Source organism: Alligator sinensis, unplaced genomic scaffold (assembly GCF_000455745.1).
Source record: "Alligator sinensis unplaced genomic scaffold, ASM45574v1 scaffold516_1, whole genome shotgun sequence".
Taxonomy (NCBI): Eukaryota; Metazoa; Chordata; order Crocodylia; family Alligatoridae; genus Alligator; species Alligator sinensis.
The window spans coordinates 2633525-2649405 of NW_005841957.1; the positions used below are offsets into that span (position 1 = coordinate 2633525).

Here is a 15881-nt window from a genome sequence, read left to right on the forward strand (position 1 = left end):
CTTAGATCTCAGAGGAAGACTTTGCTGCTGAGCTGGCAAGACCAGTTTCTCACCCACAAAAGAAAGGGATCTTTTAGGAAAAGAGTTGACTGTGTATTTCTCTAAGCAACTTTGATCTGAAGCCAGTTGGACTGAGCCTAAAGTCTTACATTAATGTTATATATTACAGTTGACATTAAATTCCTCATCCTTGTCTGTCCTTGCTAAAAAATATCCTACTAAAAAATGGAAAGATATTCAATCTCTTTTTATAAACTGTGAAGGCATTCATCTGAACTGACAAGCAAGAGCTACAGATAATGCAATACATCCTGTTTCAGAGCTATCTGTTGAATTTTACAAGCAGTTATATAAATCAGACACATAGCTTTTATCCCTTTACACTGCAATGTACAACTAATATAAACTTTGGGAAAAGACTAAGAATTTTATCTCTCACTAAAGTTTCCTCTAGTACCATACTTGGACTGTATTCTCTATCATTTTAAGGAATAAAACAGGTTATGGATAGCAAAGGAGATGAGAACATGACAGCACTAGCTCTGTTCCTTCCCCCAAGCAGGATGTAAGGTCCGGACATTAAAAATCAGAGTATTTTTGTTAATGTAGCTGAAATAACAATTAAGATAAATTAGACAAGGTATAGCTTTCTCTAACAGACTAGACCAATTCATTTTTTTTTTTTAAACAACAAACCTTGTTTCTGGGCAGTTGGATTTTTCTAATACTTTCTATAAATACCTTGAGTATCATACATTTTCTTCAAATATATTATAGTTTGGTGATTCATTCTACCATTTGCTAAAAAATGCATGTTTTATTTTTGCTGAAACTTCTATGATATTACCTCTGGGAGGGGAAGTCTTAGACATTTAACTAAGGCATAGTATTCAAAATTATAAAGGGACCAATGAAATTTCATCTCCTTTTAATACAAAAAACGGGCACAACAGAACAGATTTTCAGTCAGGTTCTCACACAACATTTCTCACTAAGTAAAAAATTGTCATAATAATTCTAAATAAAACAATGGAGACATTTATCCATGTATCAGTCGCTGCCTCCAGAGAAGTGTATGCTTTTCTCCCACCCCTTCTCCAGCACTGAGAATATGTGCTGCCTGAAACCCCAAAGTGTCCATTGATCGATTCCCTGAGAGTATCAAAAAAGGGGTAGAGTAGAGTAGAAATTCCTTCTTACCTCTGTGCTCCTCTGGAAGGTCTGATCATTCAAGCTACCCTCCCCTGACAGATACTCTAAAATTTCATTCAATTTCAGCTTCAAGATATGCCATCCTCCAGAATTCTTACTATTTCTGTATAAATGCATAACCCCTTCTCCAGCACTTCCTTCTCCTGAAGGGGTATTGTCTAAAATTTAACACAGGTTCATCCTGAACGTTTGGTTTTGGTTTTGATTCAGATAATTTTGTTATCTAGTACTTCACTACAGCCAAAGAAACAATGTAATAAGACATGTTATTCTAATGATGAAATTTAACAGCTTACTGTTCATAAAATAGAAAATCACTTTAAAAACAGGATAAACCTAACTGAATTTTACTAGGTTTTGTTTTTAGAACTACTGGCTCCTTGTGAAATATTGTCAAACTGAACTGAAATTAGCAACATGCTATCTGTAATACTGCATTAGTTTGTATGCTAATCTGAAATGTTTGACAATTCATAATTTTTCTGGTGCGTTATCAACATTATTTCTTTTCTTAGTTTACCACTGATAGGTGAGCTTTGAAATAAAACTTCTGGCGCAATGTTGAAAATATAAGAATTATATTACTGAAACAGATCACTGGTCTGTCTAGTTTAATATGTTGATTCCAGCACATATATGGTTAAAATGAATGCCTTATCATATACTATACCTGTGATGGAGCACCTTTAAGATCTGAGAGCAAGCAGCCAGCAGGTGCAGGCCAGCCCCGATGAGGCAGCCATTTTAGATCCTGGCTCTCTAGGCTGAGGCAGCAGTTTGCTGCAAGCAGCCGAAAGAGCAACAACATCTGGCTGAGCTGCTGCTCATGGAACACCTTGGTGGTAAGGGAGGAACTGTGGGGATGGCAGGAGGTTCCTACAGTCCCAGAGGGGCCCAGAGCCCCAGGAAGAAGGTTTTGGCCTAGTTAGAACAAGGCCCAGCCTAGGCATGGGGCTAACAGCTGGTAGGCTTACAAGGGGGCCAGGCAAGCCCCAGAGTAGAAGGGACCTGTTTCTGGAGTATGGGCATCAGCAGCTGCTAGACTGACTCTCTGATCCCTTGCACTGGTCAATGGAACAGGGCCAGGGATGAAAGGCAATTAAGCCCAATGCGAGGGGCAAGTCAGGGCCAATGTGAGCTATCTGGCACCCCTAGTGGCCTGGAGGCAGAACCAGAGCCTGTAAGGGCTAAAAGTCTCTTCGTTGGGGGGACATCACAGCTGAAGATGGTAGGGATCAGCCACCATGCAGGTTGTTATAAGATCAGAATAGGGCCAGAGTGAGAGCTGGACCCAATGAGAGATAAAGCCCAAGGACAGCATACAGGAGCCCTAATGAGGGAGCTACACCAGGGCAGGTAGGCCTGCTTAGTCTTGGGCAAGACCTAAAACTGCACCCTGCCAGGTAAGGGTGGTCTGGTGGGGCTGTCTGTTCCTCAGAAATGCCAGGCCAATTACCTCCCTGGTGAAGGGCAAGTAGGGTTGCCTGATAACCCCACGGCCCACCATCTGGTGGGTCATGAAGACTGGAGAGTAGTGGGGCTAGGCATGCCTAGGCAGAGGTACCTGAGCCCATAGGGGTGTAAGACCCCAGAGTTAGTTGGCTAGGCATGCCGAGGCAGAGGCACCTGAGCCTGTGAGGGTGTCAGACCCTGAGCCCCCAATATAGGGGTAGAGTATGGCCCCCAGCGAGAGGGGCATAGTAGGTACCCCAGTGAAGGGGTGGAGTGCATGGGGTTAGAAGCCAGAGATTGGCAGAGTGCCCATAGGGTGAATGAATTGAGGACTCAGAGAAGGGGCATGTGTAGAGGCCTCAGGAAGGGAGCAATTAGGCCCAAGTAAATCCACACATGCCTGAGGCCGCAAGTGGACCTGAGGCCGAGGAGGCAAGTAATTGGCCCTAATCAAAGAGCAAGAGTTATGAGTTACCCAGAGAGGGGCCTGGGTCAGAGCTTTATCCAGGGCCAGGTGAATTGGCTGGTCCCCATTCAGGTGAGGGTCACAGGAGAGGCCTGAGAGGCTGTGCAGGGGAGCCTCATGGCCTACAGGAGCCACTCAAGGGAGTAGGGAAGGCTGAATGTGGCCCTATGTGGGGCAGCACGTGAGAGGCCCAGCAAGAGTGGGTGGAATGAGTGAGGTCTGTTGGGGCAGAGAGAAAGAAGGAATGTGTGAGGCCTAGCAAGGGGCTGAGTTTGGCCTGGCCTTGAGCCAGAGCAAACAGCAACTCAAGGATGACATCTGTGAGGCATGGGACAGTGTTGCAGGGAACCTAGGGCTGCCTGCACCTTTAAGAGCAGAAACAGCTTAGCAAAAGAGCCTGGCAGGCTACATAGAGCACCACAGCTGCAGGTTGCCTGAGTAACAGGCTAACAAGGTAGTTAGCTGGCACCTGCAGGCAGTCAGCTGACCAGAAGGAGTCAGAGCCCAGGGTACATATAAGGTCAGAGCTGAGGCTGGCTGGGGGTCATTCTCTCTTTGGCAACTGCCAGGAGAAGAAGCTCCTGCACAAAAGAGCAGCCCCATGCATCTGGCTACCTGCTTTGCTACCTCTAAACACAGTAAGGCTCCAGGGGTTCACAAGGTGCCCAGAGATAAAAGGGGCTGGTATTCCAAGGGGAGAAGTTGGCCCTTTTAAAGGGGCAGAGTGCTGCTTTTATTATTAATGTTATCATGTAGCCCAGGGGATTAGGCTTGTGTTTGCACCAATGGACCAGTAAGAGGCTAATAGGGGAGAAGGAGGCCTCATTGGAGGCACACAATTGTGTAGAGTCCCAGCACCAGAGGAGAGCAGTCTCAGGGGTGCAGAGAGCCCAGCACCAGAGGGGCATGAGCTGCAAGGGCCAGGGGCCCAGTAATAAAAGGAGTTTGTGGGCTAGTGCCTCAAAACTGGGCCCAACACAGTGGGTCTAGGCTAGAAGACCTAGCTATATCAAAGGAGTGGAGTCTGAGTAGGCTAAGGCCCCAACAGATTATAACAGCAATGTAACACCCGCGAGGCATGAGGCATGGTAAAAGGGTGGTTGGAGACACGTAATTGGCCCATAAGGCCTGAGGTGTCTCGTGCTGCACCATACTGAAGAGTGGCCTGGCAAAGGGAACTACAGATCAGAGAACTTGAGTAAGGTTCAGTGAACTAGGACTAATCAAAGGCTCATGGGTAGCCTCCCGAGTTATTTTTCCATCAAAGGTGTAGCAGATGAGATAAGAGGGCACCCTCAGGGCAGAGCTTGCATGGTCACAGAGCTGCCAGGGGCATCACAGCCACCCCTGGGGATCTCACTCTGTGATAGACACGACAAGGGGAGGTTGGAGTCATGTGTACACCCCTAGACATTGGAGTCTTAAAATGGGGAGCCTCCTGCTTATTGTAACACCAGTTTCCTTTACATCAAGGGTGTGGCAGGAGAGACTGGGTAGACTGCCCTAGACAGGTGGGTGGGCTCATACTGTCACCAGACCTGGGAGATTACACCCTGTCACAGTACCTAATTGTATTGCTGTAGATAAAACACTCCTAGTTCCAGAAGTATAACTAAAGTTTTACCAGTACTAAGTATTCAGATGAATAAGCTCCACAGATCATGAGATATAGCAAAGACGACAACAACAGTTTCTTTTCATTTGCTTTCTGATTTCTGTATGAAGACCATATCCTCTCAAAATAATTGTGTATATAGTAATAGACATAGTAAACTTACTAATTTACAAGTAAATTGGTTAATTATCTGGAGTGCCAGTGTGTGCACAGGAATATAGTGTGCAAGACGGAAACTGAGATACTGAGTCATTATATATATATAATGACTCAGACTCATACTCTGTGTGTGTGTGTGTGTGTGTGTGTGTATATATATATACACACACACAGAGTATGTACATATGTCTATACTGCAGGGGGGGTGTACACACACACACACACACACACACACACACACACACACACACAGAGTATAGAATGCAGGAGAGTGTATGTGTAGAGAAATGTGAGTCTCAGGAGAGAAGAGGAACCTGAGGTATACGCTTCAAATGGTTCTGAAATGCACTTTCCGAATGGTTTGTCCTGCCTTGGTAGTATGAAAAAATGTACCAAACCAAAACATAATTATCATTGTATGAATAATGTACCAATCACCCTGGCCTTCCTTCTTTTTATCCACTGTGGGCTGATTGTTGTGTGCCTCTGTAGAGCAACACACAGCCACCAGACTATACCGATGACTATGGCCATAAAAGTCGTAATAAAATACTTTGTATCTTTAGAAAGATGGTAGAATTCCCTTTTGATTTCTTGCTCACTGTTCTCCTATGAATTTTAAATATAAGAAGGCCAAAGTTGAGAGTATGTACCAGCAAACTAAGAGGAAAATATTACAAAGATTTTTGCAGAAATCCAAGCCCAAACATTTCAGACCCAGAAAATGTATAATTGTGGTTGCACTGAAAAGAAATTGAAAGGTCAATTTTAACTCTGTATAATAGGGTCAGTATGAGCCAGGGAGGAGGGTGGGGAAGGAGGGGAGGAATAAGCCTAATGCATTTTCCAAATTCAGTTTACTTTTTTTTTTTTTTTTGGTCTGGAACCATACACACCAAAAGATCTTATTGTATGAATACTGGATGGTGTCAAAACAGACACACCTAAGGGTGGATGTGTGCCTGTAACTGTATTTTAAAATACAGCTATAATATGCTGTCTCTAGCTTCTTTAAGAGTAACTCAAGTTCTTGATTTGAGAGTAACTCCAGAACCTTCTGGTTTGGAAATTAATGTAATATGTTATACCCTAAATTACTGACGTTTATTCTTGAAATGGATTCCATCTTCACATCCATTTTGATCACACCAGCTAGCAAAAATTTACAAGAACTGTAATTTTTCATAATTCATGACCTAAATGATTTCCTTAGTGAGATCAGGAATTAACTTCCACACATTTTATACTATGTTTCTGGACTGAAAACACAGATTGAAAGTGCTTAATAATAGTTTACCTAACTGAGAGTCTGAGGTGAGGAGGGGCAACTATATGTTCATGTCATTCAAGACTGTTGTAATACAAACACAAAGAGAATACATTCAGTTTGCAAAGGCAACTTTAATTGGACATCTCTTACTGTGTACAGCCTGCATTTTTTAAAACATTTATTTCATTTCCGTAGTAGAAATAACAGCAAATGGACATTACATTTGGTCTTGGAAGTAATTTAGAGGACAGGAGAAGGAAATAATATGTCTTCAAAAGAAAGTGAATTAATTGTTACTGTCTTGCAGCTTTAGATAAAATCACAAGTTGGTAACAGGATCCCAAAATATAGGCACAAGGAAGATACAAAGAAGACAAATAGGCCATAAAAGTCTTGAAACTTTATGAGATAGCATCAAGGCTAAAGTTGTCTAAACATAGATGAATCCTAAAATAATATTTATTTAGTGTTGCTTAATGAATTTCCAACTCAAGATAAGCTTTTTTTATTTGTATACTTTAATGTTGGTTAGAATAAATTTCAGTCTTTTATGTATACATTTCAATAGTGACCTGACTGTATAACATACCAGACAGAAAACAACTATTTTGGTGTACAGTTAATCATACAAATAGTTAACATTGAATACAGACACTCCTTATGACAAGGATAACAGAGTTGGTCTGCTGATCTCATAAACCTATGCAATAGGAATATTGAAATATTGTGGTACCTAAATATATCTTTATTTTGGCAAAAAAAAGGTTTAAGCCCAAAGCCTGTTCTTTTACAAGCTTGATTATCCCTTTTGGGTAGGCCTTCAAGATAATATTTTGCCCAGTCAGTTATAATTAATTATTCTCCAGTATTATCAATCCACTTGAAGAGAGTAGCAGTGCTTCCCAGTAGGGTGGCTCTTCTTCTGAGAGTGTACTACTTCTATGTAGTAATAAGATTAGCTGGTGAATTAGTTTAGTCTCCAAACTATGTGTGCCTAGTTATTGACTTGCATGGTACAGCCACGATGTAGAAGGGCTGTGCGAGGCTTCAGATCCGGAGAAGCTTCGGATCCAGAGAAGCTTCGGACACACTAGGCGTCCGAAGCAGCATGACCAGATCAGAGTGCTGGCTTCGTTAGGCTTTCCAAAGCATTTTGGAGCTTCCGAAGCAGTTTGGAAAAGCTTCAGAGCCACTTCGGGGATCCAGCCATAGGGTATAATGGGGAATCAATGAAGTATCTATAACTTTGTTTTTTGTCTGATTTTGATGAAACTTGAAGGGGTGGTAGCCTCTGCTGAGAGCATGAAGCCTGCCAAGCTTCAAGAAGATAGGTTCAGTGGTTTGGGAGGAACTGCACCCCAAATTGTTGAAAGCAAAACTCTTTTCACGTGTATGTGTTACACCACGGGCGGGGGCGGGGACGACACTGCAGGGGTGGTGGCCCCTGGTGAGGCCACAAAGCTTGCCAAGTTTCAAGAAGATAGGTGCAGGGGTTTGGGGGGAACTGCACCTCAAGCTGCTGACAGGCAAAACTAGTGACCTAGATGACCCTGTGTGTGTTACGGTGCAGTGAAGCTGCAGGCCTGCTAACCCCTACTCCAGCTACAAAGCCTGCCAGCTGTCAAGGAGATGGGTGCAGTGGGGTTCTAGGGCCCTGTACCTCTAGCTGTTGACAGACAAAACTCATGACATGGGTACTTGTGCAACTGACTGTGTCTTGTCTTGAGGCAGTTGATTGTCTGTATTATTTTCTCTCCTTAGTTTGGTTTTGTAGGTGTTAATCCATGCTCATTAACTCGTTATGTAGTAGCTAGATACTGTGTATTGAGCTGAGCCCTGAGTGAATCATGATTAATTGGTAACTGGTAACATAGTAGCTTAATAGCCAGACCTGCAGTAGTCCCCCTACACCTCAAGACAGACACAGTTGCACAGTGTCACTCATGTCATGAGTTTTGCCTGTCAGCAGCTTGAGGTGCAGGTCCCCCCAAAACCCTGTTCCTATCACCTTGAAACTTGGCAGGCTTTGTGGCCCCACCAGGGGCCACCACCCTGCAGTTTTGACCCCACTATGGCTTAACACATCCATGTGACATGAGTGTTGCTTTCAAGAATTTGGGGTGCACTGCCCCCCAAACGCCTTCATTGATCTTGTTGAAACTTGGCAGGCTTCGTGCTCTCAGCAGAAGCTACCATCCCTGCAAGTTTCACCCAAATCAGACAAAAAAAAAATACAGTTATAGATATTTCATTAATTCCCCATTATACCCTATGGCTGGATCTCCGAAGCAGCTCTGAAGCTTTGGAGCCGCTTTGGCCAGATTGAAGTGGGAACCCGGTCCAGAGCTCTGAATCAGATCCCTGGCATCCGAAGCAGCTGGATCAAATAGCTGCCTACTTGCACAGGACTACAATGTAGCATAGCCCCATGACAGGTGGAAGCTCCTCCAACTCCTTGATCAGCTAAATCACATTGATTTCACCATGCATTTGGCTTTCTGCAAGATAGGTTGGAGATACAACACTATTTTGTTCCCCATATAAAGAAGTCCAGAATCATCAAGCAAAACTAAGAAACAGAGGGGTTTGGGTTGCAGAAATTTCTTGGTGTTTTTACCTTAGGAAAGTAGGGGCAGACAGCCCTCACAAGGTCATCTAGTCCAGGTCCCTGCTCAGAGCAGGATAATCTTGGACTAAACCACCCCAGCCAAGTGTCTGTTGAAACTACTCTTAAAAATTTCCTAAGGATGGAGATTCCACAACTTCTCTAAGTAGCCAGTTACAATGCTTGACCACCCTCATTATCAGCAAGTTTTGCCTAATCAACAATCAAAATTTCCTCTGCTGCACCTTGAGGATATTATTCTAGTCCTATCCCCTTCAGCCACAGAGAAAAGTCCATCACCAATGTCTCTTCAAGTCCCCTTCAAGTACTTGAAGATGGCTGTCAGATTCCCCCCTCAGTCTTCTTTTCAAACTAAATAACCCTAGTTTTTTCAGCCTTTCCTCATAAATCATTCATTCAGGCATCTGCTTATTTTTTGTTGCTCTATGCTGAACACTTTCCAATCTGTCCACATCTTTTCTGAAGTGGGGAGCCCAAAACAGGTCAGGCTCCAGGTCAAGCTCACCAGTGATGAATAGAGGATGAGAATCATTTCCCTCAATTTGCCAGTGACACTCCTGTTAATTGAAACCAGTATGCTGTTTGCCTATTTTGCAAGAGCACACTGTTGACTCACATTCTCTTATGGTCTATCATAACCCCCAGGTCCTTCTCTGTAGTACTGCAGCCTAGCCTATCTTTCTCCAGCCTGTATTTATGTATGTAATTATTCTATACCAAGTGCAGGACTTGGCACTTGTCCTTACTGAATCCCATGTGGTTGATTGCAGACCATTTTTCCAGTCTATCCAGGTCGTTTTGGATAGCCCTACATTCCAGAGTGCCTGCAACTCCACCCAACTTAGTGTCATCCACAAATGTGCTAATCATGCACTCAACCCCATTGTCCAAATCATTAATGAATATATTAAACAATGTCAGACTCAGACAAACCCCTGGGGAACTCCACTTGATTCCTCCTCCCAACTGGAAATTGAGGCATTGATGAACACTCATTGAGCATGGTGATCCAATCAGTTAAGTATCCAACTTGTAGTACTTTCATCTGTTCTGTAGTTTCTTAGCTTATTAATGAAAATGTCATAGGAGACAGTGTCAAAAAATATATCACATTCACTGCTCTCACCTATCCACAGAGCCTGTTACCATAGAGCTTATCACAAAAGGAAGCTTATCACAGCTGGTCAGCTGTGACTTGCTTTTGCTGAATCCATACTGGTTCTTCCTTGTTCTCCTCCAAGTGCTTCCTTGAGGACCTACTCAATGATCTTTCTGGGTATCAAGGGCAGACAGACTCCGTAGCATCCTGGATCTACATTCTTCCCTTTCTTAAAAATGGGCACTATATTTGTCTTTTTCCAAGTATCTAGTCCCTCGCCTGATCTCTATGACTTCTCAAAAATGGCTCTGAAATTATTTCATCCAATTCCTTCAGTACCCTACAGTGCATCCCATCTCCCCCTACTGACTTGAAAGCATCTAACTTCTCAAAGCAGTCCCTACCATGTTCTGCCACTACTCTAGATTGTTTGTCTCCTTCCCTGTCCTTGCTGCCAACTGCACTTGTCATTTGTTAGTTTGCCTCTTTTATGAAAAGTATATTAAATATTTCATCCTTCTCTGCATCCTACATAACTAAATTGCCTTCTGCATTTCATAAGGGACCTATGGTTTCTTTGCTCTTTCTCTTATTTTTGGCACACCTGTAGAATCCCCTTATATTGCCTATTATATCCCTCACCACTTGCACCTCAGATTGTGCCTTGGCCTTCCTAATTTTGTCCCTAAATGCCCATGAGACACTCTTATAATCTTTCCTAGTACTATGACCAAGTTTCTGATTTTTTGTAGGATTCCTTTTTGGATTTGAAATCTTTGAAGAAACTTCTGTCTATCCAGGCTGGTCTCCTGTTGAATTTCCCATTCTTTTGTTGCATAGGGATAGGTTGATCCTGTGCCCTTAAGAGTGCTTCTTCAAAGTACAGCTTGCTCTCCCGGACTCCTTTCCCCTCCTCAGACTTGCCTTTCAGGAGATCCCAACAACCAGTTCCCTATTGATTTCCTGAAGCCCAGTGTCTTTATTATGCTTCTCTCCTTCCTTCCTCTACTTAGGATCTTGAACTGTATCATTTCATGGTCACTGTACCGAAGTTGCCTTCCACCTTCACATTCTCAAACAAATTCCTCCCTGTTTATGAACAGGAAGTTAAGAAGAGCTTGCCCTCTATTTGTTCTGTCTACCATCTGCATCAAAAAGTTATCCCCAATACACTCCAAAAAAGGGTAACAAATTCTTTCAGCGTTTAGGGCAGGACTGGGGAATGGAGTGCAGAATTCTACTGGCTACTGGAGATTTGTGGGGGAAAGGGGGAGAGGGAGGTAGTTTTACCTGCCCAGGCTCTCTTCACTTGAGTGGCAGCTACTATTGCTGTAGTTTCTGTCTTAGCAACAGGCAGCAGTGCAGGCTCCTGGGAGCAATGCCTGGTGCCACATTAGTCCCCAGCCTCTACAGCCAAGGCTGCACCTCTCATGGCAAAGTCTCAGAATTGGAGGGCATCATTCCACTCTCCTCCCACTCCAGATAAACTGCTCAACTTTGTGTCTGCTGCAGGAAAGACTTTTGAAGGGGTGAGGTATTAACTGGCATCCTCTCTAAGTCAGTGCCTAGGGCTCATGCCTTTGTTACCGCATGCTGGTGAGGCTACAGCACTCTAGGAACTTGCTGAACTGCTTTTGCACTGCTGTGTTTCCCTCTCAGTAGATGTCCCAATAACTAAAGTTCCCCATGAGAACCAGATTCTGCAATAGGGAAGCTTTCACCAGGTACTTAAAGAAGCCCTTGTCTACCTCTTCCTCCTGGTTTGGTGGCTTATAGCAGACTTTCATCACGATATCCCTCCCCACCCCACCCCCACTTGAAAGAAAATGACAATTAGTCCATCTCATTGCTTGCCATGGTTTCACCTACAGCCATACTTCTTGTAAACTTTACTGTAAAATTCGCTCAGATTCAGTAAGAGGTTCACCACATTCAGAGAGCCCTTCAACAAATATGGCCATTGTAACAACAAGTGTGGCCATTGTCAAGTTGTAACAAAAAATGAAACAAGGCACCATAGGGCTGTTAATGTGACATCTGTATATCTGGTGATGATCATCAAAACTGCTGGTTTTTCCAAAGGAGGAATTATAACTTTTCTCTCTCTATCCCACAGCAGGGTTTAGGACTCCCTACCACCTGGTTCACCCTTGTGGTCCACCCCACTTGACAGCTCTTTCCCAGTGCCACTTCACCTTCTTTCTCTCACCTGCTATGAGTTTGATGTTTGTTTTGTTGTTGGGGGAGAGGTAACCTCACAAGTAGCCTTATCTGCCTGGCCAGTCCAGCCCCCACCTGGAGCCTTTGTTTCTCCCTCAGTGCTTCCACCCCCAGGGAGTGGTCCTTTAGGCTTCTGAGGGCTTTTTGTGTCTTCAGCTGTAACAGCCTTGGCCCTTTTTTCTCTGACCACACCTTCCACCTTGGTCCACTGATTTAAGACCTCAGCTCCCAGGTATCAGCCCTGCCTTAACAGCAGCCCCTCCTGGGGCCCAATTTCACTATGCTTGTTTCTGTTCCTCCCCCTCCCTCTCTCTCTTCCCAGCCTCTGAGAGCCACTCTAATTACATGCCTCATGTATCAGCATCCCTACACTCAGAGCCGACCCAAGCAGGGTGTGGGCCCGAGGCGAATCAGCCAATGCAAGGCCCTGCCCCCACCCCAATCTTATGCACCCCAGATCCGAAAAAGCAGCCTCAGTCATTGGCAGCAGCAGTGTCGGTGTCGGTGGCGGGAGTGGGGGCGGTGTAGCAAGCAGCTGGATGTGGCCACTCTGCCCGGCTCTGCAGGGCCCAGGGTTGTTGCCCTGATTCACACCCGCTCTAGGGATGGTCCTACCCACACTTCAGAATAATGGTGGGATCACTTGAACTAAAGCTTGTTGAACACACCACCACCACCATTTTGATACACAAGACACAAAAGGCTGCTGAAGCATGGTAATTACCACACTCTAGCAGACTTAATTTATCATTGGAGCAGCCTTCACACTTGTGTACAGGCAATGTGAGTGTCCTGTTCCCAGTATTAGACTCTATGAAGAAGACAGCACAGCTTGTATTTGTTAGAGTGCAGGGATGTTTAAGGTACAGCAAGGTTTTACAGCCAAGGCCAAAATTCTTCAAATAATTGATTCTTCCAAGCACATTGATAAAACTTAAAGATGCAATAGCATTGATCTGTGCTATAGGACATGGTAGCCAGAGACATTCACAGGTGAAAATGGCTTGCCTTGGATACTTTTACATTTCAATCTTACACTCAGAATTTCTGTTTTATATTAATATATATTTATCAGTCACCAGGAAAGAAATCCTTACTTCACATAAAACTAATGAACCTGTTCATGTTGAAAAGATGGGTAAGCTTATGTGATAGTTTCAAATAAGATATTATTTGCATGAATAAAATAAGCCACCAGGAAAGTTTTATAATAAATAGTACTATATATTTTTTCATAACATGTTGCTTTAAAGTATATGCGTTTAATATGCATATAAGGTTCTTTTTTTGCACTCAGTCTCAATGAACGGCCTATTGACAATACAAAACAGTTTTCTTTCCTTCTCCAGAAAATGAGTTTGCTGCCTATTATTCAATATCTTTTGATAAAATTAGGGAACAGAGAGCTTTTCATGCTTTCCAAGAAATGCCCTTTCAGATTCAATAATTGTGTGTTCCATTCCTCAGGAAATGAGAGAAGATCGAGAACGGTCACAATTGGACTCCATGGTGCTGCTATTTATGAAACTGGACCAGCTTGATCAGGATATTGAAAATGCTCTCAGTACAGGCTCTTCACCATCCAGCACCCCAACGTACAAACGGAGGCACATACCTGTGAGCCTGTTTGTTTATTCTTTTTTTCATTCTAATTAAATGCATTAAGTTATTTTTTTCTCTTTCTGTATCTTCTTACTTTCTTTTGTGTGGCGGAGCAACTTTAGTGCTCCATCACTTTACGGGCTGGAGCAGGTAGCCGGCAGGTGGCTGATTAGGGCAGCCGTTTTAGAGCCCATCTCTCTAGGCTAGGATAGCAGTTTGAGACCAACCATCCTGGGAGCAACATCATCCAGCAGAGCTCCTGCTTCAGGGACATCTCAAGGGTAAGGGTAAGGCTATAGGGAAGGAGGAGGCCTCATGGTCCTGAGCATGACCAAAAACTGCACCCTGCTGGGGTAGGGAGGCCCGGTGGAACTGCCTGTGATGGGGCAGTGCCACTTAAATGCCAGGTCTGAGAACCTTCCCAGTAAAAGGCGGGTAGGGGGCCAGACACACTTTTTAGAAGCACATGAGCCCCATGGGGTATTGGACCCTGGAGATGGACCAGGCACACTCAAAGAGGAGCACCTGAGCCCAAGGGGTGTAAGACCCCAGTCCCTGTGGAGAGGGCAGAGTTGAGGCCAGGCATGCTTAAGAAGAAAAGCACCTGAGCCTGTAGGAGTGGAAGACCCTGGGCCACAGTGTAGGGAGGGGCGTATTGGCCCAGCGAGGGGCAAAGTAGGTCCATAGTTGAATAATCACCCAGCCCCATTCAGATGAGGGCTGCAAGAGAGGCCCAGAAGGGTGCACCAGGGCTGGCCAAGCCATGAAGGGTGAAGCCTGATGGCCCTACAGGGTTGCTCAAGGGAGCAAGACAGAATGCATGTGGCCCTGGATAGGGCAGTACGATAGAGGCCCTGTAAGAGAGGGTGAAGTGCAAGAGGCCCCAGTGAGATGGGGGCAGTGTGTGTGTGGTCCATGAGGGCAGTGTGTGAGAGCCTCAACTGTGTGCCCAGTTTGACCCAGCCTTGAGCCAGAAATTTTAACACACTGTGTGACATCTGTGAGGTATGGGACATGTATAAGGGGAGGTCACAGCATGTACATAGCGCCCATTACAGCAGAGCGCTCAATGGGCAGCCTCCCTCCTGATTAACATCCCAATTACTTTACAACAAGGCATGGCAGGAAAGCGGTTTGCTCAGAGACAGGAGGAAGGCTGATATTGATATTGGGCCTGGGAGCTTGCCTCTGTCACAATGAGCCTTTTCATTGCAGATTGCACTATTTTTCCTACAAAATAAAATTGGTTATTTACATTTTGTTTTACATTTCTGAGCCTGTAAGTACTGGTACCCAATGCATCTTTTTGGCATTCACCCATGTAGCAGTCTAAAAGTGCCACAGATGAAAGAGAGGGAGATCAGCAAAATTCAAAAGGTGTCAGACTGTTTCTATTACCTCTTATCACTAAGATAAACCAGACAGGAATCAATAATATTACAATGTAGGTATATGTACATACCACTTGATTTGCAATTGTTAACATGAAAATAAGCATTAGCTACAGCTTTTGTTACTGCACAATTGTGCTGTCCAGAGATTTGGGGCAGGGAGCCAGCCAGGGGCTATTCTTCAGTTAAAAATCCTTCTTCAATTAAACTATTATTCTGACCAGAATATACTGTTTTTATTTGAGTAAGTTCTTATGTTGTGGGGACTACACAATTCAGCTGCTGATTAACAAATCTTTATTTAAAAGATTGACTTACACATATAATATGAAGAATTACTATTACCTTTTTCAGGGGCTGGTTTGAGATATCAGAATATAGCCTTCTTGCTAATCTTATCTATCCCCACTGTGCCTTTTCTAATTATAAAAAAACTGACCGCTTCTTCCTCAAATCTTACAGCAATCATTTACTTTATGCCATGTTTTAAATGAGCCTTTTTCTAATTTATCATTTTGTCCATATATTTGAGTTAAAATGTATGGGCAGTATACTTTTCTATCATATTTGAATGTTAGTTATTTAGTCAGTTGAAGAGTATATAGTTAATGATATCATTCTATTCATGTTTGCATTGTATTAATGATATCCATTCCAAATGCAGCATAGAAAGATTGGTATTTGATATCTAATTGACCTAAAATAGAGGTATTGTTAACATGCTGAATTCATTAATATTTCTTTATTAGTAGTACATGCTGCCTAAACA

General features: G+C 43.7%; 1 protein-coding gene across 1 annotated transcript in view; it reads left to right on the forward strand.

The window, feature by feature from the left end:
• Positions 1-15881, forward strand: part of DLC1 (DLC1 Rho GTPase activating protein) — a 407289-nt gene that overhangs the window by 87392 nt on the left and 304016 nt on the right. The window contains exon 2 of the mRNA XM_025200150.1: positions 13587-13736. Within this exon, the coding sequence (XP_025055935.1) occupies positions 13587-13736 (150 nt within the window). The remainder of the gene's footprint in view (positions 1-13586; positions 13737-15881) is intronic.